The 22665-nt window shown below is 43.1% G+C and overlaps 2 protein-coding genes across 2 annotated transcripts in view; one reads left to right on the top strand and one right to left on the bottom strand.

The window, feature by feature from the left end:
* The first annotated feature begins 433 nt into the window (after positions 1–433).
* On the top strand, positions 434–8551 carry PRR15L (proline rich 15 like). Its single transcript, XM_066585844.1, has 2 exons — positions 434–816; positions 7529–8551. The coding sequence occupies exon 2, from the start codon at positions 7541–7543 to the stop codon at positions 7829–7831; it is 291 nt and encodes a 96-aa protein (XP_066441941.1). The 5' UTR covers positions 434–816; positions 7529–7540; the 3' UTR covers positions 7832–8551.
* A 3525-nt stretch (positions 8552–12076) lies between these two features.
* The window catches only part of PNPO (pyridoxamine 5'-phosphate oxidase), a 29530-nt gene continuing 18941 nt past the window's right edge, over positions 12077–22665 (bottom strand). Inside the window, 4 exon segments of the mRNA XM_066586377.1 lie at positions 12077–12568; positions 12652–12722; positions 16530–16658; positions 20782–20835. Coding sequence (XP_066442474.1) covers positions 12409–12568; positions 12652–12722; positions 16530–16658; positions 20782–20835 — 414 coding nt within the window. The 3' untranslated portion in view covers positions 12077–12408.

Here is a 22665-nt window from a genome sequence, read left to right as displayed (position 1 = left end):
GGCATCCACACCATAGGGTTGGGGAGAACTTTTGCTACGGGCTTAAAGAGTACCTACATTTTCACCTTTGGGGTGCTTTTGCTCCGTTGGCTGTTTTCAGCTCCTTCCAGCATCTGAAAATGGCCTCATAAAAGTGCTATATATGGGGCCATTTTCAGCTACCGAAAATGATGGATGGAGCAGAAGTGCTCCGAAGGTGAACGTTGAGGTAGTCTTTAAAGAACGACATTTTTATAGCCATTTCTATAGTAAACTTTACTTTCACCTTTACCTCTAGTAGATGTGCCTAGGGTGTGCGGAGATACATGGCTCTGATTTCTATTGTTGCACACTTCTGTCACACTCACCTGCTGAACTCTATTAAAATATGACAGGTGTGTCCTACCTATAAATATTCATGTCTCAGTTCCTGTTCTCTCCTGTTTGTTGAGCTGGGAGGGTCAGGTTTAACCTTCAGAGCGAGAAAGAAACCGAGACACCTGTATCAGGCTGAGCGAGACTCCTGTGCCACGGAGAGCCACAGAGACCTCTGTCCCAGTCAAGAACCCTCCGGGTAGAAGACTGACAGGTCTAAACCGCTGCCATATCTTTATAGCTGAGGAGGACTCAAACTGCTTAGGTTCAGAAGAGACACCTGTTTACCTACAAGAAGGGCATCGACAAGGAAGATACTACAGATAGATACTTCCTTACTGAGGAGGAAACTTCACAACCCTCTGGAGACAGCAGATCTTAGAAAGTGCGGAACTTGGCAGAAACTGATACACCTGGAACCAAGAAGAGTGCGGTGACAAGCAGACATTATTCGAGGCACAGGTAAGCTTAAGGCTGTCGGCAGGTGTCTCACTGCACCCGTTCTGGTCTTCTTCACCTCCAGAACTTCCCTCTAGCATATGTTGTATCATAAAGCAGCTTTTTTCTCATTTCTCCCTATAGTTTTAGTGATGGTACTCAAGATTTTAATTGCCCCAGGCCCGCTATACTATAGCAGGTACATGGTGATTCTTCAGCTGCGAGGCTTCCTTCGGACATAGTCTTCTTTCTGCCGTTTTTTTTTTGTGTGTGTTTTTACAGGCTTTGTTTTTTGGTGGCGTTTTAGTTTATCATACGTAGGTTTTTAATTTTATCACTTATTTTTCCATTGAGGAGCCTAAGGGAAAACGCCAGAGTGTGCGGACCTTCTATAAAAAAAACTTCATGGACGAAAAAAAAAAAAAAAAACGCACTAAAAGGAAGAAAAAAAAGCACCACTTTTAAACACGCAATGGTTGTATTGCGTTTCATAATACCCTATTGCACTATAGCTAACATCTGGACACTATGTTTTGTACTGCCAGCATCAAAACCACAAAAAAACGGCACGCGGCCCCGGAGCGCACTCCTGTACATCAGCATTTTGGTGTCCGTAATACGGAAGTGTTCCGGCCTGAACTTGGGTTTCCCGACTCGAACTAGGAATGTGTGATGCTTGGAGCTTGTGTCAGGAGATCTGCGGTCAGGCCAGGGTTCGCTTGTGTATTATGGATGCAAAGCAGCAGCTGAAACACGGCAGTGTTCTCCCGGCCATAGTAAAATAAAGAAAAATTGTGACTTTTTACACTTTTACAGCAGGTGCGCCACTTTTGAAAAAGTGGATGGGCTTCATAGGAGAGGACATGGCTTGACATACTTATTCCAGACACTGGTGTCAATTATGGCACCAATCGACACCAGCTATACGACTTTTTACACTTTTATTTTGCGTACACCACTTTTAAAGAAGTGGACATGGCTTAGAATGGGACGTGGCCTCGTGCTTTTAGGCAGATTCTGGCAAACAGACCGCTTGCTGTAAGATGCGCTAATTTATTAAGAGGGGTGTGCCCCTTAAAAAATCTGGTGCGTTTTACTCCAGCGCAGGCAATCTTAAGACCGGCATAGGAAACACCTGCCTTGATAAATCAGAGCTCCTATGTGTCATCAGCCTTAGGCCGCTTGCAGACGAGCGTATTTTTAACCCATCTTCGGTCCTGGTTTTCAGGCTGTAATATGGAGCTAATCTATGTATCTACTCACACGGCCGTGTTTTAAAAGCACAGCATGCACCACCTTTGCCCAATTTTGCCTTCATTGGTATTATTTTCTGTTGGGCAAAGACAGATCCATATTTGCGCAGTAGTAAATAATACCAATGACCGCAAATACACATCAAATGATGATGAACCACTGATGAGTTACGGTTGCAATGTCACCTGTAACACATCCGTATTATGGACGTGACAGTACGCTTGTGTGAAACTAGCCCGAAACCGGCTGCACATGGGTGTATTTGCGCCTGTAATACGCAGAGAATAGAACCCATTGATTTAATGGGCTTGTTCATATTTCCGTACTTTGCACACATTTTGGTCACGCAAAAAAACACCAAAAAACACATTCAATTATCCTGCGTATTTGTGCACCAAAGGTTCCCATAGAAGCCAATGGGAGATGTGCAAATGTGTGCGCAATACACAAGGACATGCGTAAAACACCGCATCATTCCGCAGGAAAAAGAACACATCTGGAACTCATTACGACTAATTAGCCATTTTAATCTTTTGTTTGCCAGGCGCGAATGAACATATTTTGCACGCGTAAAAAGCGTAGTAAATAGAGATGAGCAAACGTATTCGTTTAGGGCGATTTCGCAATTGAGCAGCGCTTTTTCGAGTAACTGACTACTCGGGCGAAAAGATTCGGGGGGCGCCGGGGGTGAGCGGGGAGTTACAGAGGGGAGTGGGGGGGGGGGGGAAGAGAGAGCTTGCCCCTGTTCCCCACTGCTACCCCCCCTCCCCATCCCGCTCCCCCACGGCGCCCCCCGAATCTTTTTCGCCCGAGTAGTCAGTTACTCGAAAAAAGCGGGGCTAAATTGCGAAATCGCCCTAAACGAGTACGTTCGCTCATCTCTAGTAGTAAAATATGCTCATGCGCCTGCAAAGAAAAGCAACGTTCATACTGCACAAAATGCCCTGCTCATGCGCGCGCAAATACTCATACGCTTGTCTGAAGCCGGACTTATAGAAATTTTTCTCCAAGAATTCCTTGGTGGCCAAGAATCGGCGGCAGATCTTCGAAATGAACAACCACGGGCAAGACAATATGAAGACTTCTAACCCATGTCCAGCTGCAGTGGATTCCGGCGTACATTGGGTTAAAAATCCATGTGAAAGCTGCGTGCATCATGTGGATTCCACCGCAGATTTTAATGTGCGTTTTGTTACGGATTTCGCCGCTTCAAGTGGGGAAAATCCACAGCAATAAGCATTGACACATCGTGGATTTAAACTTCACACCGCGGTTTAATTTATGCTGCAGATTGTTTTCCTAAAATCCCCACCACACCGCTGCTCCAGTGATGGGCTTTGGATTTTCCTACGTCTGGTGCCACACAGACATATTTGCGCATACAAATGGCGCGCTCAGTACGCAGAGAATAGAACGCATTTCAATGTGTTCGTTCACATGTGTAAATGTTTCCTGTGCCGTAAGGCCACAAAAAAACCCCAAAACACTGCCTGCTTTCTCTTCCTGCGCAACAGAAATCAATGGGGATGTGCAAATGCACGCAAAATACTCTAGGAAATACGTAAAACACTGCCCAGGAAAAAGTACACGCCTGGAACTCATTAGACTAATTAGCCATTTCAATCGGTGCTTTTTTTTCACATACGTAAATGAACATGCCCTTATTCGCGGAAAACGTAACGCAAAATGCCGATGCACGTGCAAAAAAAGCATCATTTATTCCACAAAACCTCCACACATGCAAATACGTATACGCTCGGGCCTAAAGGAGGCCTTACCTACAGCGTTTCTCATGACCCGAATCACCCAAACCAAAAGGGATTTTCAAATCTGTCGACAAATCCCTACGCTACTAACCACTACTGTGCCGAGGGAGAACTTGGAGCTTTGAGAACTGCAAGAAGTTTTGCCAACCTGAGGCGCCATTCACACGGGGCAGTTCGGTTGCAATAAAAAAACGCACCAAAAAGTGCCCTGGTGAAACCATGTGTGACAAAAACCACAGAGTTTTGCAATGCACTTTTTGATGCAGTTTTTATTGCAACTGTATTGCCCCCTGTGAATGGAGCCTTAGATGTCAGTGAGACATTCATCCTGTATGGCCTGTGGCCTATCGCTACTGTGTTTGTTGCAGCACAATTGCAACATCAGCTTTTACATGCCGCTACGTGATGTTACATGAGCTTTTACATGCCGCTACGTGATGTTACATGAGCTTTTACATGCCGCTACGTGATGTTACATGAGCTTTTACATGCCGTTACGTGATGTTGATGCATGGTCAAAATTATTTTTTTTAATTTCATTGGAAATACTAAAAGCAACATGTAACGCCACAATGTTGCAATCATGTGTGACTCCATTCATTTTCTACGGCGGTCTTCATGTTATATACAGATTGCTGATGGTATAGCAGTGCCATAGTCTGGGCCTCAGAACTAAGTTATGGTGCTGTTAGGGAGGTGACAGGGAGGCGGGTGATGTATTTTTTATACTCGCCCGCTCCTTGGTTCCAGCGTTGTCTCATTCTGAAGATCATGTGGAGCACTAAAATCTGGTCTTCTCTGATTGCAGTGTGCAGGCTCTCCCATAGACTTGTATGGAAGCCAGCGTGCAACGGAGACTGCGGAGTGTCACATTGCTATGCGTCATGTTTGCACATTTTTGCGCAATAGGGATTTGCACAAAAAATTGCAACTTTTTGCGGTCTGTCTCTTGTCCGCCTGTTATTTTTAAGGGCGTATGCCTTGTAGGGATGGGGTGTGATTGCCCCAGACCAACACGTCTATGCATATATCAGAAGTGATCGCCAGATCGGATCTGGCATATATTTCTGAGTAGCCGCATGGAGGTACTGAGATGTGCCTAATAGAGGAAGAACCATGCTCCTCTTCATACATTAGGTGCGTTGGTGGAAATATTATTAACACGGGCGTTTGAAATGCCGGTCATAATAAATTTCCTCCAAAGTATTTACCCAGATATTTAAAAAAAGTTATGGAGGAGATTAATGAAACTTTTTTTGGCCAGCTGGTGCAAAAAGTTTGCAACTTTTTGACAGATACACTGTACTACACCATTTCCCCCCAAAAAGGGTGTGACTAGTTAGGAGGTTAACGTGGCTGCCCCGGACTGACTCATTCATGTATAATTTACACCAGAAACTGGCGTAAACTATACCAGCATTCCACTTTAGCTTCTAGCTGGTGTCGATTTCTGTCTAGGCACATGGAGCAGCCAAGTTGCGCCTAATATATAAAGAGGCATATACTTCTGCATATATTAGGCACATCATGTGCCAACAGAAATAGGATTATGACTGGCGTACGAAACGCGGGTATAAATAAATCTCCCCATTATATGTATTTCGTAGCAAGCTTTGTGAACAATGGTGTGCAACTAAAAGGCATTTAGGTTATTAGTACCCTGAAGTTGTCTATAGACATTAAATTACTTGCTAAAGTTTTCATCCGCTATTTATCATACCTAATGTCCCTTGTAGTATGCATGGAAACAGCAGATTTGGGCGATATATTTGTCCCGTGTACAAACAGTGCCGATAGGGCACGGAGCGAGAAATTGCTCCCCTGTCGAGGTCGCTTGGTTTTTTACCCGAGCTAAAATCCAAGCGACTCTCGGGCCGTGTAAACAGGAGCCGCTCAATGTTTGAGCGACCACAGTTTACGGTGAATGGAAGCGGGCGGACAGGACAATCCCAGCCATTCCGCCTCCTGTGTGAGCCCGACAGTCATCACGTGAAAGGGGAGCTTGAGCCTGTGACGTATGAAACAAAGGCAACATTCATGGCTGTGCAAACAACTTCTCACTATAAGGCTCAGGATCTCATGTGTCAACCCAAAAGTTGGCCTCCATAATCCATAACCTATTAATCTATAGTGAAACCTCTCCAAACAACCAATTCTTTAAGAAGACCAACCAGTTATCCAGACCAGATTTTCAGTTATATCATATACTATGCAAACTGGCCATCTACTTCAAGAGGACCACCTCACCAGAAGACCACTCTTCCATGCCATTTTAGTTGGTCACCTCAAAAAGGTTTTACTGTATTAGCAAATTGGACATATGTATAGTCAAGCCATGTAATTGAGTAGGAGTATCTTTTGTTAGTATTAAAGGGATGGTACCTCCTGTCTATACGTGCTATTAAAGGCATATGGATATTATAGAGCGGTGTCCACCACTTAAGACCCCAATCTGTGAGCCAGAATGAACAGGTGGACTCTGAGCCATCCTTGGATTGCAGGAAAACCATCCATCTGAATGGTTGCCATGTAATACTACATTTCTCCTACAGTGGCTGCTCCAGGAGAAATGCTAAATGGTCAAAATCAGCTGTTTACTGGGGCCCGAAGAGCAAGACCTGGGCCAATCCTGCATTGTGAAAGGGGTTGTCTAAGTTTTTTTAAGTTGCAGTAACCATAGATCTAAAAAATATGTTGCCTGGAAGATGTCTTCAAGTAGGCGAATCCCATGTTATAGTATGCTTACATTTCTAAAGACGCAAAGAAAGTGTTGCCAGACATCTATGACAACACTCATTGTATCTAGTGGGAAACAGTAGAGTTGGACAGATTTAAATAAGTTGTCCGGGACTTTTACTAATGATGATCTATCCTCAGAATAGGTTATCAATAGTTGATCCGCGGGAGTTCACCACTCAGGATCCCTGCTGATCACTGGGTCCAATGTAAGTGTGGACAGAGCTGGAAACAGGTAGCCTGTCACCATTGCAATGGCCTAGTTGGTATTACAAATACAGCTCCCATTAAATTAAATGGAAGCTGTACTTTCAGTACCAACCCAGGAGGTTGCATTCTGGACAGCACTATCTGCATGCAGCGCTGTCCATACTGATAGCAGGCCTGGTGATCAGCTGAATGGTGGGAATTACTTAGTGGTGGACTCCTACCGATCAACTATTCATGACCTATCCTGAGGATAAGTCCTCATTAGTAAAAGTCACGGACAACCCCTTTAACTTCAGCTTACCAACTCTATGCCCCTACCTTTCCTCTATTTTGGTAACATTGGTAAGGTTATGAATATTTGTAAACATACTGTGCCGCAAATGAGTCTAAACTGCAACATAATATAGGTCTAATGTCTCAATATGATGGGGCATATGGGCACCTTAAGAAGGTTCTACAACTGACAACAAACAAACAGCAGGTTCTTGCCATATTTTGACACAACCATTGGCTATACCAGTTAAAATTAGCCATTATAGACCATTTCTATGTGCAGCCCCTTTCACATCATGTTTGGGAGATCTAATCTCTTGCATGTCTTTTTTTGACACTAGAGAGGGCATAAAGATTTTCTAACATTTCTTTACATTTCCTATAGGTTTTTAGTACTAAAGATATCTGTCAAAAAGTAGTAAACAATGAAATGTTATATTATGGAAATTCCTGTTATTCTTCCCATACAAAACTGCTGATATCCTCTTCTTTTCCAGCTGCTCAGCTCCATGGCGGAGCCTTCAACTAGTTGGTGGAAACTGACATTTCTGAGAAAAAAGAAATCCACACCAAAAGTTGTCTACGAATCGGTGGTGGAGTATGCGGGCACTGAGAAGGTACCAGATGAAAGCCCAGGTGAAGCCAATTACACAGCACGGCTAGAGAAAATAGTGGACAAAAGCACAAAAGGCAAACATGTAAAAGTGTCCAACTCCGGCCGCTTTAAAGAAAGAAAGAAGGTCCGTCCTTCACTACATGAGACACCTGGACTGTGCCCCGAACCTTCAAATGGACAATGAAGCAAATCAAATGAAGAATAGTTCACTAATTCATTAATTCCTTGGACAACAATATCTCAGAGGCATTCTCAACGAGGAGGCACCTCCGTGTAAGCCTTTTTAAGGATATGATGGAACCAAACCAAAGATGCCATTGATTTACTTTGATAACTTTAAAAAGGGGGAAAGGATCACCTGGCTCTTCCCAGTGTTTACAGACACGTTTGTACATATATATGAATGTTAGTCCTTCCTGACCATGTATGTACACCTACCATTTCACATGAATGCATATGTATCCCCTGTACTAAGCACTATGGACACAAAAGCATCCATTGACATCTCAGGAAGAGCCATTCAGACCCAACCGTTTACAGAGTGTGTGCCACATACACATACAGGGACATACACACTTGGTATAATATCTGTACCGTATCTACCTATAGGCATTATTCAGTATGTGTGTATCCAATGATACGATCATCACAAGCTCGCCAAGCCAGTTCAGGTTGAACATGTATATAAGTTGTAATTTATTCGATACCAATTGACCAAGATCTATATTTTATAGGCAGATGTAACCTATTCTGCATTCACGCTATAATGCTACATTATGTAACATGAAGAATGTATTGTAGATATGTCCTTTTTGTGTTTTTTTTTGTATTTGAACTGGATCATTTGCCAGGCATATTTTTCTATGTGCTAATAAATTGCACAATATGTGCTTTAAATGTCAAACTGTGCTGCTGGAAATTGGATCTGGACTATCTGTATTTTACAGTATTTCAACCACTCCTTACAATCTTTCAGTAATTATATTTTACAGCTTTTTTACTACTTTGAGAAGAAAGTTTGAAGCTATTTTTTCTATGTGCCTTTCCAGGATGAGGCTAAAGGTTATATCAATGCACACTGAATGGCCCCTTTATTATAGCCCCCTGCCATGTCACAATTAAAGCTTCCTTGTATGGAAATTAGACCCAAAACCCCAGAGTGCAGCATAAAATCAAGTGACAAGTTTTCCGATCACTTTTAGTGTGAATCCACATAAGAATGGGAAAATCCAGCCATCTGAGTGACTTACTGAGGCCTGGTCATCAGTGCTAAACTAGCTTAGGGCCGGGATCTCCCTGCCAACCGCATGGGGTTTTCTCGTACAGCAGTGTGGAGAGTATACTGTGTATGGTGTGATTGAGGAAACAAAAAACAACCAGCCAAAAGGGATCCTGTGGATGTAAACAGCTTGTTGACTAAAGGGGTCAGAGGAGGATGTCAAGAATGGTTCTGACAAACAGGTGGTGCACAGTCAAGTAACTTGTAGCTAAGTACAAGGCTGATGCTCCAGCTAACATGCCTGAATGCACAACGGTCATTGCTTAGCATGGACGGGCTATAAGAGCAGATGAAAAGTTCCAGCACCGTTGGTGTCTAAGAGGAACAGAAAGGCAAGACTTCAGTGGGCAAAAGAGTGCAAAAAGTGGGTCACTAAGCAGTGCAAAAACATCGCCTGGTGAGATGGATCCAGACTTTTGTTGCACCATGCTCACGGGAGGGTCAGAATTTGGCACAAGCAGCATGAATTGATGACCCGTTCTTGTCTGATGTTCAAGGCTTGTCGGTACCTCCATCCAATTTGCAATGACTACAAGAAGCTTCCTGTCCGCATGGGCCAATATTCCTGCAGAAAGATTACAACACCTAGTGGAATCTATGCCTTGACGAATTGCTGTGGTTCAAGAAAGTCAAAGGGAGGACCAATGTGCTACTGGAGGTGGTTGTCTAATCAAGTGGCCGTTCAGTGTATGTTAGGAATCTAAAGAGTTTAGGAACTCCAGGTTTCAAGATACAGCTTTTAGATAAGTGTTCATCCAGTTGGGTGAGGGTTTGTCTCCATCCATAGCTTTGGCCGGCACCAGCCTGCTCTTGACGTAACTTTAGTTTAGTTTCCACTGGTAATAAGACTGCCCATGCTGCCTACAGCAACTAAATAGAATTGGATTTTGAATGTATTGCATGAGTCAGAATTCAGTCACATGTCGAATCTATAGGAAGCCGTGGAGTGGAATTTATCATTGAGTTATGCTGGAGTGTGACTCAAGGGAAAAAAATGGGGCAACTACATTTGCTTGCCTTTCAGTCTGGTGCATCACTATAGCTCCCTCACTATAATTTCCCTGTATGATGAGGATGACGAATGAATATCGGAAAACTGGTTCGAAGCCACATGTTCATTTCCTTAATCACATTGTCTAGCTGCTATGTTAAGTGTAATTTAAGTATATCAGCCCTGTCGTGATGTGACTGGGCTGTGACTTCGCTGTATATAGGCTTCATTACTTATTTATGTCCCATCTATCAGATTTCTGCACTCTACAATTCATAGCATCCTATAGTATCCTATTCTACTTGTCTGTGCGCAAAAGCTTCATAGAAATCATATGTGATTGCTTCTTTTATAAAAGATTTCATTAGGTTTTGCTGCTTAAACTGGGCAACGATCACCACTAGCTGCTACGGTGGCCATCCTACCAAATGGAATTTGACACCTGAGCAAGAATCAGAAGTGGTATTTATTGCCATGCTAATATGTAGTGAGGCACCTTTGTCCCCCAACGGCATTGGATATTCTCCATGGCATACTTTCTACTAACGTTTGGTACACTTCAGCTGGTATTTCCCTCCATTCACCCTGCAAACATCTCTCAAAGAAAATAGACACTTATCATATTTCCTGACCCAACATTCAAGCTTTTCCAAAAGATGTTCAGTAGGGCTCAGGTCGGGGCTCTGTGCCCTAGTCCAATTGTGGACCGTCTATATCCTCAAACCAACATAAAACACTGGATTTGTGACAAGGCGTGTTGTCTTGTTGAAAGTATTGATGACCATTCCCAGAGTATTGCCACATTGTTGGCAACAGAATATTGTCTAGAATGTCAAGGTCAACCTCTGCTGTACTTAAAGGGGTTGTCCCGCGCCAAAACGGGTATTTTTTTTTTTAACCCCCCCCCCCGTTCGGCGCGAGACAACCCCGATGCAGGGGTTAAAAAAACAACCCGCACAGCGCTTACCTGAATCCCGGCGGTCCGGCGTCTTCATACTTACCTGCTGAAGATGGCCGCCGGGATCCTCTGTCTCCGTGGACCGCAGGGCTTCTGTGCGGTCCATTGCCGATTCCTGCCTCCTGATTGGCTGGAATCGGCACGTGACGGGGCGGAGCTACACGGAGCCGGCATTCTACACGAGCGGCCCCATAGAAGACTGCAGAAGACCCGGACTGCGCAAGCGCGGCTAATTTGGCCATCGGAGGGCGAAAATTAGTCGGCTCCATGGGAACGAGGACGCCAGCAACGGAGCAGGTAAGTATAAAACTTTTTATAACTTCTGTATGGCTCATAATTAATGCACAATGTACATTACAAAGTGCATTAATATGGCCATACAGAAGTGTATAGACCCACTTGCTGCCGCGGGACAACCCCTTTAACTGTTGGCACAACACACTCAGGGGAAAGGCACTTCCCAGTCCTTCTCCACACCCAGGTACGTTCGTCCATTTTGAAGATGGAGTAACACGATTCCTCACTCTATAGAACGTTCTTCCATTGCTCAATTGTTCAATAACGACGCTCCTTGCACCAATATAGATGGGCCAATGCATCTTCTTTGAGAGAACTCACCAAATGTTTGCAGGATGAATAGAGGGAAATACCAGCTAAAGCGTATCAGACATTATGCCACAAAGCATATCCGAAATCATTAGAACCAATTGAGCCCCACTAAGTATTAACAATTATAACTAAATACTACTTTTGATTCTTGCTCGGGTGTCTAATTACTTTTGGTAAGATAGTATATGAAACAGATTAATTGAATTTTTCCATATTTTTACTACTGCAATTATGCCAGCTTGGCAGGCTGAAGTAGACTATAATATCGTATGGACTCTTTATAAGAAGACCTGATTTTGGCCTTAGCAATCCTATTTGCTTGTAGGTCAATGGTTCTGCCACTCCTTCAGCTTTATTGTTGTCATATTCTGCCTCCTCCATATTTGCACAAGGTGTTCCTCGTGACTCAGCTCCTAACACGTGAGTGACATGTTCCCTCTACCGGTGCCAGTCACATTCATTTAGGCCTGCACCTTGTGGCATCTTATAATTTCAGTTGCCATCTGGGCAACATATACTCTCCTACCACACAGTGAGGAAAATATTCAATGCATCTACCCCGCTGCTTCTTCTAGTCCTTGTTCCACAGCCGTCTTGTTTCCACTGTTTATTAACTTAATGATACATTTCACAATTGTTACATGTTGCAATCTATGTTTATCTACGTATCCATTGCTTATACCTCATGCATCTATTATTCCACAACATGAAAGCAATATCCCAATAGACAGAAGAACAATGTCACCGATGCACGTCACAGCTCGCAATTAAAGACACAGAGATGGCACGCAATTATCTGCAACACTGAAGTTAGTTTGGCACAATCACAGTAGATTTTAGAGGTAGCTTCTTCAGGGGTGGGGCAGGAAAACATCATTGTGCTTCGATCCATTAAAATCTGGGAGCCATTGTATTGTTTGTAAACTACGGGGCCAGCCGCTCATACACCCACCCACCCTCACCCTGATGGGTGTAAGGACTGGTCTCGTCTTCCTTTGCTTGACGGAATACAATGCGGTCGTGTAGACGGTTAGTCTGTCCTTGCCAGAACTCAATCATAGAGGGGCGTACAATGTATCCCCACCTGTAAAATAAACAGAAGACAGGCTTAGTATAGAAACACATCAGTGGCCTCGGCCACTCCGGGGGCTGCTGTGTGACACTCACCATTCAGGGGGTCTGGGCACCTCTTTGTCTTTGTACATTTCTTCTAGTTCAGCGTTCTTCTGACGTAAATACTGTGGATGAGATATAATCACCGATAGGCTCTGCTAATATCTGTGGCTTACGGTTTACCAATGGATTTTATGGCTCTCCACCACAATGTAGGTATCACCTTGTCATTCACCCTAAATTACCGAGTATTCCGCTTCCTGTTCTTTGGATCTGGATAATGGAGCAGAAAGGAGTAGATGGCTATCCATTTTTACTGATTCCAGTAGAGTTCATTGGGGTCCGCTAAAGGATCGTTCTAACTGGACAAGAAATGCAGAAAGTTGCACTTCTGTGGATTTTAAAACAGCCATATTGTGTGAAAATGTTGGCTACTTTTGAGATGAAACAGGCCATTGCCATACAATTGAAACACATTGGCTGCACATCATATAGGTTTCTCTATGTATGTATTTTCTGAAATAGGCGTCTGCAGGCATGGCCGGTCACACAGGGTGACGGCCAACCGGCTAGTGGGGGGCACCAGGCTGCTGGACCGTCCTTCGGTTTGCCTAGCCAGACAAACTTCTTTCTCTGTGCAGTAGCGCCTTGTAGAGCTACATGAATCACACTCTCCCCAATTCGGTCACCTCCCCTCTCACCTCCCCTCTGATGTTCCGAAGCGCCGCTGTCAGCCCACAAGTGACAGGCACCGCAACAGTTCTACAAAATATGTACAGAAAGGGTGCAACCACTGTGTGTCTGGGAACAGAGATAACAGGAAACAAAGACAGACCCACAAAAAGGTACAGCACACTCCCAAACCAAGAAACAAGACTATTACTCCATGAAAAAGATACAACAGGCAGAAAAAAAAGTTTAAAATAATTTAAAATCTTATAAAAAAGAAACAACCATAACTAGTAATTTATTTAGAATGCAATCATCCTATTCCAGATTGTTATACCTGGGTACAGTGCGCCCCAGTATTGTAGGGGTGAGGGTATTTCCTCTTTTGGATCTCCTTTATATTATTTTAGCCTTTCATGGATTAATAGACTTGTTTATTTCTCTTCATTTGTCCTGGCTTTTAGTGGGTCAACCTTTGTTTATTGTTTGCAGGCATTTTGTCATGAAGTATATTGGTAAGGCCCCTCTCTCACATGAGTTTTTTAACCCTTAAGGACATGGCCTATTTTTTTCTCGATTTTCATTTTTTCCTCCCTCCTTTTAAAAAAAATCGTAACTCTTTTCTTTATCCATCGACGTCGCTGTATGAGGGCTTGTTTTTTGCGGGACGAGTTGTATTTTTCAATGGTGCTATTTAATGTACCATATAATGTGCTGAAAAGCTTTAAAAAAATTCAAAGTGGAGTGATATGAAAAAAAAAAAAATTCCGCCATCTTTGGGTGCATCTTGTTTCTACGGTGTACACACTGCAACAAAAATGACCTGAAAACTTTATTCCATGAGTCGGTACGATTGCTACAATAGCAAATTTATATAGTTTTTTTTTTTTTGGCTGTACTATTTTAATATTTTTTCAAAAAGATATTTATCTTTTTTAAATTATGTTTTGCCGCCATCTTCTGACATCCATAACATTTTTATTTTTTCTTGGAGATAGGGTGACTAAAAAAGCACAGTTCTGGAATGCTTACCGCCATCCCCATTGAAAACATGTGGAAACACATGGAAACAGCCTCATCTTCCTGCGAGGCTGAAGGAATCACCCGCTGCGGCAGTCACAGACGCTACGGGGCAAAGCGATATTGTCCTATTGTTTTCAATAGGGCCGATGCTGCTGCCGCCGGCCGCATTGAAAACAATGGGTGATATCGCAAAAAGGTAGAACATGCTGCAGTGTGTTTCCTGCATAGCATCGTGGTGCTATGAATGCAAAAAACGCTCATGTGTATGAACCCATTCAAAAGAATGGGGCTCAGATCTGTGCGAGATTTGTGTGTCTCGCAACGCACCAATCTTGCACAATTTAGCCGCCTGTGTGAAACCAACCGAAGGATAGTTTTACACGGACGAGAAAATCCGGGGATTTTCACCTGCTGCAATAGTCAGTTAAAAAGCAGAATAATAAAACCAATGATTTACGATGGTTTCATTCCCATCTGCGATGTTTCCACTGATGCCATGTTGAAGGGGATAAAAAAATATATAAAATCGCGGCTTGCTTTATCTTTCTTTGATGTGCGATTTTTTAATCTCCCATGTATTCCTATGGAGGGTTCTTTTTATCACATCACAATGCTGCAAACATTACAAAGTCCCTTTAACTTTTGCAATAAAAGAGTTGCTGCATTTTTTCGCGTGGGGCAGCGATGTGATATGAGATTATTCTCCAAAAAAAGCATCGCTGACGCTCACAAATCGCAGTGAATTATCATGCTATTTTGCTGTGATTTCCTTGCTAGCAAAATCGCGATTGCCCGTGTGGAATTAGCCCAAGTCTCTAGCTTTTTTATTCACTGCAGTTTATTATAGATCGGGACCAGACACTTTTTAGGGATTTTATCCATGTGGTGGTTTTACTACCTTATTTTTTTCCATCAGCTACCAAAATTATTTTTTTCCGTGACATATAGAGCTATTTTTTATTTATCTTCTTTCACTCACTCCTCCCCCCCCCTTTTAGTTTTATTGGGGGTAATAAGCTTAACAATGATTTTTTAAAAGTTTATAGTTTTCATTTAAGTTAGTTATATTTACATTATAATTAAGCATGGGAACGGGTTCCTCATTTTGTTTCGGCCGTTTTGATAAATAATATGTATAATTTTGCATTACAGTGTGCACATGGCGACGGTTTAGGTTGGTGTCGGCTTTGGCTCATTTTCTTTTTTTATGCATACATTTTTATTTTATCCTATAATCTTTTTTTTAACTTATTTTTGTAACTACTTTTTTTTACCATCTATGACATCATATAAGACCTCTTGGGGTCATGCACATGATCTTTTTTTTTTTTAAATTTCACCCTTTTCCACTGTAGCTGGAGCATCCATAGGAGCCCCATTTACAGGGAAAAACATCCCCCTACAGTGACAGTAGTTACTGGCAGAGCTGATCTTGGTCTGCAAGGACTCTGCAGCTCTGCTGTAATAGTAGAAGTTATACCACTTCCTTCTCCTCTGGGTCCTCAGCTGTGTCTGACAGCTGTGGACCCAACCTGCTCCTGCTTGATTGCAGGAGCAGAAGTTTTAATCTCGCACCGTATTTCTACTATCAGCGGTGATTAAAGCCCAGGACCAAGCCCCGTAAATTTACCGCACTTGTTTCTTAAGGGGTTAAACAGATCAACGCTGGTCAGAAAAAAGTTTGAACATAGCCTGCAGACAGAGTACATTCCAGGAACAGAATAAAAGTGACTTATACTGCAATGAGAGTGTGTGATTTACATGTGTCCTTCCAAGTAGCCCTACCCAGTAAGTTGATATTCAAGTTATTACAGTCAGCGGCTGGATATTTTAGTAGTTCTGTCATAGATACAGTATAGCAACCAAAGGCTGACATTTGTGTTTGTGACAGCCAGGAGAGACAAAGGTTGGAGTTTGTTTCCCATAGACATATAACTGAGGGTACAGTATTGCTATAGGGCTTTAGTAGGAGTCCTAAGCTATCTCAGTATAAGACATTGCAAACACAAGTCAATAATTATAGAAGTGTGTTGACTGATATGACAAATCCTAAAGGAATGCGTCGGTGTCTGCCAGAAAAAAAAACAATAGCATGGGAAGAATAATTTGCTTGATAAACCAGTAGGAAAAAATCTCACAAGAGAAGGCGTGCCCATGACGGGCTGCAAGTAACTGTGGTGCCCCAGTGCCAGGTAGCAGGTGGCAATGCCAATAATGCAATCTTTCTCAGCCGCACTCACCTCTCGGTCTGGAATAACTTGACTCTGTTTGCTCACCGCTGCCCCAATCTGGCTACTTTTTGGACGAGTGTGGAAATAAGTATCAGATTCTTGTGCTGAAAGTCTTTCCACAGGACCCTCTATCCGTACCTGAGTGAGACACAACCCCCCCAGTCACTATGACAACAAAAGAAACATAATGCAATGATGAACATAAATATATGTCAATTAAATATGTAGCACTTCAATCTTGAAGTGGTTTTCTGGGACTAAACTGTGTGTGACCCATCGGTCATCAAGATTGATCGTGGGGGTTGCCGTTTGGGACCCTGCTGATTAGCTGATTAAAGTGACGTCTCCTTCAGTCAATACCAGGCACAGTGCCGGCCATTGTACAGTGGCTGTGCCTGGTACAGCAGCTCTTTTCCATTTGTTAATATATCTTTATAGGGGTTGAAGCTCCGTTTTTCTCTAGTGGTGGTGGGATTTTAGAATTTAAAGGGATTGTCCCAAGAAAGAAACAAAGTTATTCCCTACCAACAGGGTAGGGAAAGCCTATCTGATTGGTGGGAGTCCAAACATTGTGACCCCACCGATTATGAGAATAGAGGTCCTGAAAGTCTGCATGCATGAAGCAGTGACATAGCAATGCTGTTCCATTCATCTTAAGGGGATTGCTAGAGATAGCCAAGTTCAAGTGCTTGCTGTCTCCGGCAGTCCCATTGCAATGAATGGAGCAGCGGCGCATATACATGAACACCGCTTAATTCATCCAGGGACCTTCAGGACCCCTGTTATCATAATCAGTGGGAGAAGCAGTGGTCAGACTCTCATCGATCGATAGTTAGTTAGTTCTGGATAGGAGATAACCTTGTTTCGTAGGACAACCCCTTTAACTCTATAGCTATTGTATGCAGGGGAAACGACATGAAAAGCTCTATCCTGCTCCTATATGGGGATACAGTATCCTACCAAAAGTAATTGGACACCTGAATCAAAAGTAGTATTTATTGCCATATGTTAATACTTAGTGGGGCTTCTTTGGCCCTAATAACATTAGGTACTCTCCATGGCATACTTTCTACTAACGTCTGATACACTTTAGCTAGTATTTCCCTCCATTCACCCTGCAAATATCTGGCAAGTTCTCTTTGAAGAAAATGGATGCTGTTCACATTTCAGGTACACCTTATGGTTCTTGTCACTACAACCAACTGAGACCATGACACATAAAACATCCCCAGACCGTAACAAATCCTCCACCGTTCTTAACTGTTGGAACAACACACTCAGGCAAAAGGTGTTCCCCAGGATCCTCCACATCCAGGTAACGTCCACCTGATCTGATGATGGAGTATTGTGATTCGTCACTCTATAGAACGCTCTTCCATTGCTCAACTGTCCAATAACAACGCTTCTTTTACCACTGTAGATGCATCTTCTCTGAGAGAACTCATTAGACATTTGCAGGATGAATGGAGGGAAATTCCAGCTGAAGTGCATCAGACGTTAGTAGAACGTATGCCAAGGAGAGTATCTGATGTCATTAGAGCCAAAAGAGCCCAAGTAAGTATTAACATATGTAAATAAATATTACTTTTTATACTTGCTCAGGTGTCCAATTACTTTTGGAAGGATAGTGTATGAATAAATAATAAAGAGTATATTCACAGGTTGCACAACCAAGATTGCATGACATTTTTGAGGTGTCCCATTATGGAGAACAGCCCTTGTGTAGCTCCTGCCTAAAAATACGAAAACGCTTATAGATGCATGGACGGCTGCCACATAGCTTTATGATTTCATGAACATGTTTTACGTTCTTGCAGAAGTTTCATCATTAGAAAAAGTCCTTGCAATCTGGAACAGTGTACACAACAGGTTAACAGCGGCGTTGCCATAGAAACCTTTTAACCCCATAATGACAGTCAGCAGCTGTATGAATCACAGGGAGAGGTTCGCCGTGATAAGAGCCGCCTTTCCAGTTTCTGTGTTGTTCTATGGGCCATTGTTGTCTCACTTCTACATTTAAAGAACAGGTAGCAGAAGCCACACGGGGGAACGGAGAAGTTCCTGAGCAATGAATTTAGTGCACGTGTCAGCATTTTAGCTGTTGGTGTTAATACTTTAACAAAATACAACTCCCTCGATGATCATTTGGCAACGTTATACCTTGTGTTATTGGAGGAGATATATATACAAAGGGGAAGAGCCATAATTGCGTGAGTAAATTATGTACTGAAGAAGCCGAAATCCCGAGCCGGCTCAACCAGGCCACCACCGAAATAGCAACATAATAACTAAATAAATAAATACAGTAGTTATTAAGAGATTAATGATCCGGCGCTTGAGCCTTGCTGCCACCTTCCTCTCTTGGTATGTAGAATCAGGAGGGCTGGTGTTATGTATGAATATACGCCACGAACACTTGTGTTGAATATTAGAGTCACCAGTCATCCGACAAGCCTGAACCTATTACGCTGCTTAGTCAACAGACTAAATTAAAAAAATATGCAGCAAAAACAACGTCAGCACTTCCAACAAATACAATAAATGTAAACGGTGCGCGTAAGCCGTGGCTGCGACAAATACGGTAACAGAAACACGTGCCTCAGCGCTCATATACATTTAATAGCGGAATAAAATTGTACAACTGTTGTTTATACTAACCGCATGAAATGTAAGGTTCTGAGAGCGTATTTTGATCAAAACATGTGGGCCCGTCTGCCACATTCAGGCGAATCTTATAAGACGGGTTCATAACTGTAAAGACACCTCTTTTTGGGCAAAAAGCCTCCAAATGAATCATAGATTGGTAGAGTTGGAAGGGACCTCCAGGGTCATCGGGTCCAACCCCCTGCTCAGTGCAGGATTCACTAAATCATCCTAATCATATCTAATCTGTGTCTCCTCCCTTTCAGTTTCATCCCATTGCTTCTAGTCTTTCCTTGTGCAAATGAGAATAGGGCTGATCCCCCTGCACTGTGACAGCCCTTCAGATATTTGTAGACAGCTATTAAGTCTCCTCTCAGCCTTCTTTTTTGCAAGCTAAACATTCCCAGATCCTTTAACCGTTCCTCATAAGATATGATTTGCAGACCGCTCACCATCCTGGTAACTCTTCTCTGAACTTGCTCCAGTTTCTCTATGTCTTTCTTAAAGTGAGGTGCCCAGAACTGGACACAGTATTCCAGATGAGGTCTGACTAAGGAAGAGTAGAGGGGGATAATGATCTCACATGATCTAGACTCTATGCTTCTTTTAATACATCCCAGATGAATGGGAAAGCTGGATACCTGGCTATATTCTCTCACTGAACCACCTGGGGGAGATGGGTGAATGGAGTGCATAGCAAAACTGACGGCAACAACTGCCCCACCAATGCAACAAAAAATAAATTCAGCACTTCCAACAAATAAATTAAGTATAAAGGCGCATATATGCCATGGCTGTGACAATTACAGTACACATTTTGATACAGTGGATGGGCCCACATGTTTTGATCAAAGTGTGTACTAAGAAGCTTGCATTTTTACGCAGTTAGTATGAACAATACTTGTACAATTGTATTCAGATATTAAATGTTTATGGGTGCTGAGACGTGTTTCTGTTACTAAAAAAATAGTTATAATATGGTGGGAAGGATCAACTGCACTGTGAAAATCTGATTATACCAGAGTTTTCCTTTAAAGAACTACACAGAATGGCCATGTTTTTTTTTTTAAAGATGTCCATCTAGTAGCATGTTGGACCTCCTTTGGAATTCAGAAGTACAGCATTTCGTTGTGGCATAGATTCCACTAGGTGATGAAATCGTTCAGCAAGAATATTGACTCTTGTGGACAGGAAGGCTTTTGTAGTTGTGACAAATAAGAAGGAGGTACTGACAGCACTGACAGGAAGGGTTCATCAATTCATGCTGCTTACACCACATTCTGAAATGCTGGAAGGCAAGAGGATAACCTGATGGATCCCCTTAATGGGGTTCGCTGGGCTGTTCACGGCCAGCATGTGCCAGATCTGGCACTTCAGTTTTTTTGTTGTTGTTCAGCTCCTATGATGGGACCAAACAATGGAAAACTCTAGCATGAATGAAGCCTAAGGCTACATTCACACGGGCAAGCGCAATGTTGGGCCGGGAAACTCCGACTAAGATCCGAAACAGTCAGCGATCTTATATTTTTAAGTATTTTTTATTTTAGGTGAAAACATTCTTCACAGACAGATCTGTAAAGAAGAACTTCCAAGATCATATACTACAAAAGGCTCTTACCTGACGATTCAGGGGCTCCCAGAAGAACAGCAAAGAAGCAACCGGGTTAGTTTCCTATAAAGCAGGAGAGAGAAGTTAAAAGGGTTGTGCAAAGTTATAAAGTTATCCCCAATGGATAGCTATGTGATCAATTGGGTCTCAACGCTAGGACCCCCACATAGCTTTACAACAAGCATCCCAAAGGTCCCTGCATGAATGAAGTGGCAGTCACACTGCATTCATTTCAATGGGAGCGCTCAGCAATCTTCGTCACTGTAATGAATGGAGCCGCGGTGCACATGGGCGACCATCACTTCATTCATTGCTGAGACCTTTGAGACCCCTGTATTCAAGATTGGTGAGGATCCCAGCGGTCAGACCCCCACCGATCATAAAGCTATTCCCAATCCTGTGGGTAAGAGATAACTTGTCCCAATTACTTTAAAGTGAAAAGAGCATGCATAGAGGAGCATGTAATGTCTTATGGATGGTAGGGAGCAAGGGGATCTAAAGCTACCTACACACGAGATAGCAGTTGGAGGAGAGCTTGTTCGGCCCAGATCTCTCTCTCCCAGTCTCCCCATATACATTTGGCTCAGCCGAGCAAGCGTGCATGTGTAGTGAGGGCAGGATGCGGTTCTAGACACCTTTGGTAGTGGTTTACCTCCTGAGAACGAAAGGAATGGGCAGCTGAAAACCAATTGCCTGATCCTTATCTCCCCATATATCTGCCGTCGGAGGAGAGTCAGGAGGTGCCATACACATTAGATGATCGGTCGGTGGGTTCGGCTATCTATATAATCACAATTACTTTACTTATATAGCACATACGTAATAATATATGAAATGTGTACGGCCACCCCAACTCCCAGTATAGATTGGAAAGACATTACAAGCGCTGGTTTTTCATTCTTCCAGAAAAGGATGCCATACAAAACTGGTATAAATAACTAATTTCTCCCGAATAGCCCCCACACATCTATGCTCGGATTAGTCAATGCATGTTTATTTCAATGGGGAGAGGGAAATGAGCCGTTTCCACACACCATTGATGGGCTTATCTCCTATAAGAATGTATGACTGGCTCCAACATGCCTGGTCATTGCTCATCCAGACAGCTACAGAGTTGACACCTCTAGTACCTCTACACATTAGATCATTGACCAATTCCGCTGAAATCAGTGGGTCTGGTGTGTTTCGTCTAATGGGCAGTTTAAAGGGGTTGGCATGCGATTTTGTAGCGTTGCTACAATGTTACAAATCGCATATATGAGAAGCCCATGCTTTCCTATGGGTTACTTCACACGTGCAATGTTTTGTAGCATGCAACAACCCAACACAAAAGAACTCATGGGTCCGGCGATATGCACGCGACACGCGAGGTTTTGTAGCCCATGTTTCCCTATGGAGCCTTCTTCTCCTTTGCATCACAGCGCACGAAAATGCAGTCTTCGTGCGGTGCGAGCAAAAACTTTGACAGTAACAAATGCTACTGCTATAATCCTACCCTGGCTGCAAAAAAAAAAAAAGAAAAGAAAAAAATTCTCATACATTACCTCTCCCGCGCTGTCAGCCCGGCCGCATCTTCTACCCGGGTCCCCGGGACTGATCATCTTCTTCTCTTCTGGCCGAGAATTTAAAAATCCCCACCTCCTGAAAGCGCTGGCTGTGATTGGCTAAGCGTCAGCCAATCACAGCCAGCGCTTCCAGCAGCCAGGGATTTTTGAATCCCCGGCCAGAAGAGAAGATGATGATCAGTCCCGGGGACCCAGTTAGAAGATGCGGCCGGTCTGACAGCGCGGGAGAGGTGATGTATGTGTATTTTTTTTTTCCCTTCTTCAGCTACAGCTTATTTTCGGGGAAGGGCTTATATTTCAAACCTCCCCCGAAAATCCTCGCATGTGG

Source organism: Eleutherodactylus coqui, chromosome 13 (genome assembly GCF_035609145.1).
Source record: "Eleutherodactylus coqui strain aEleCoq1 chromosome 13, aEleCoq1.hap1, whole genome shotgun sequence".
NCBI lineage: Eukaryota > Metazoa > Chordata > Amphibia > Anura > Eleutherodactylidae > Eleutherodactylus > Eleutherodactylus coqui.
The sequence above is the reverse complement of the archived record's forward strand: the minus strand, read 5'-3'. Positions and strand labels throughout refer to the sequence as shown.

Coding starts and splice junctions, on each gene's coding strand:
- PRR15L (XM_066585844.1), top strand. CDS start 7,541: ATGGCGGAGCCTTCAACTAGTTGGTGGAAACTGACATTTCTGAGAAAA.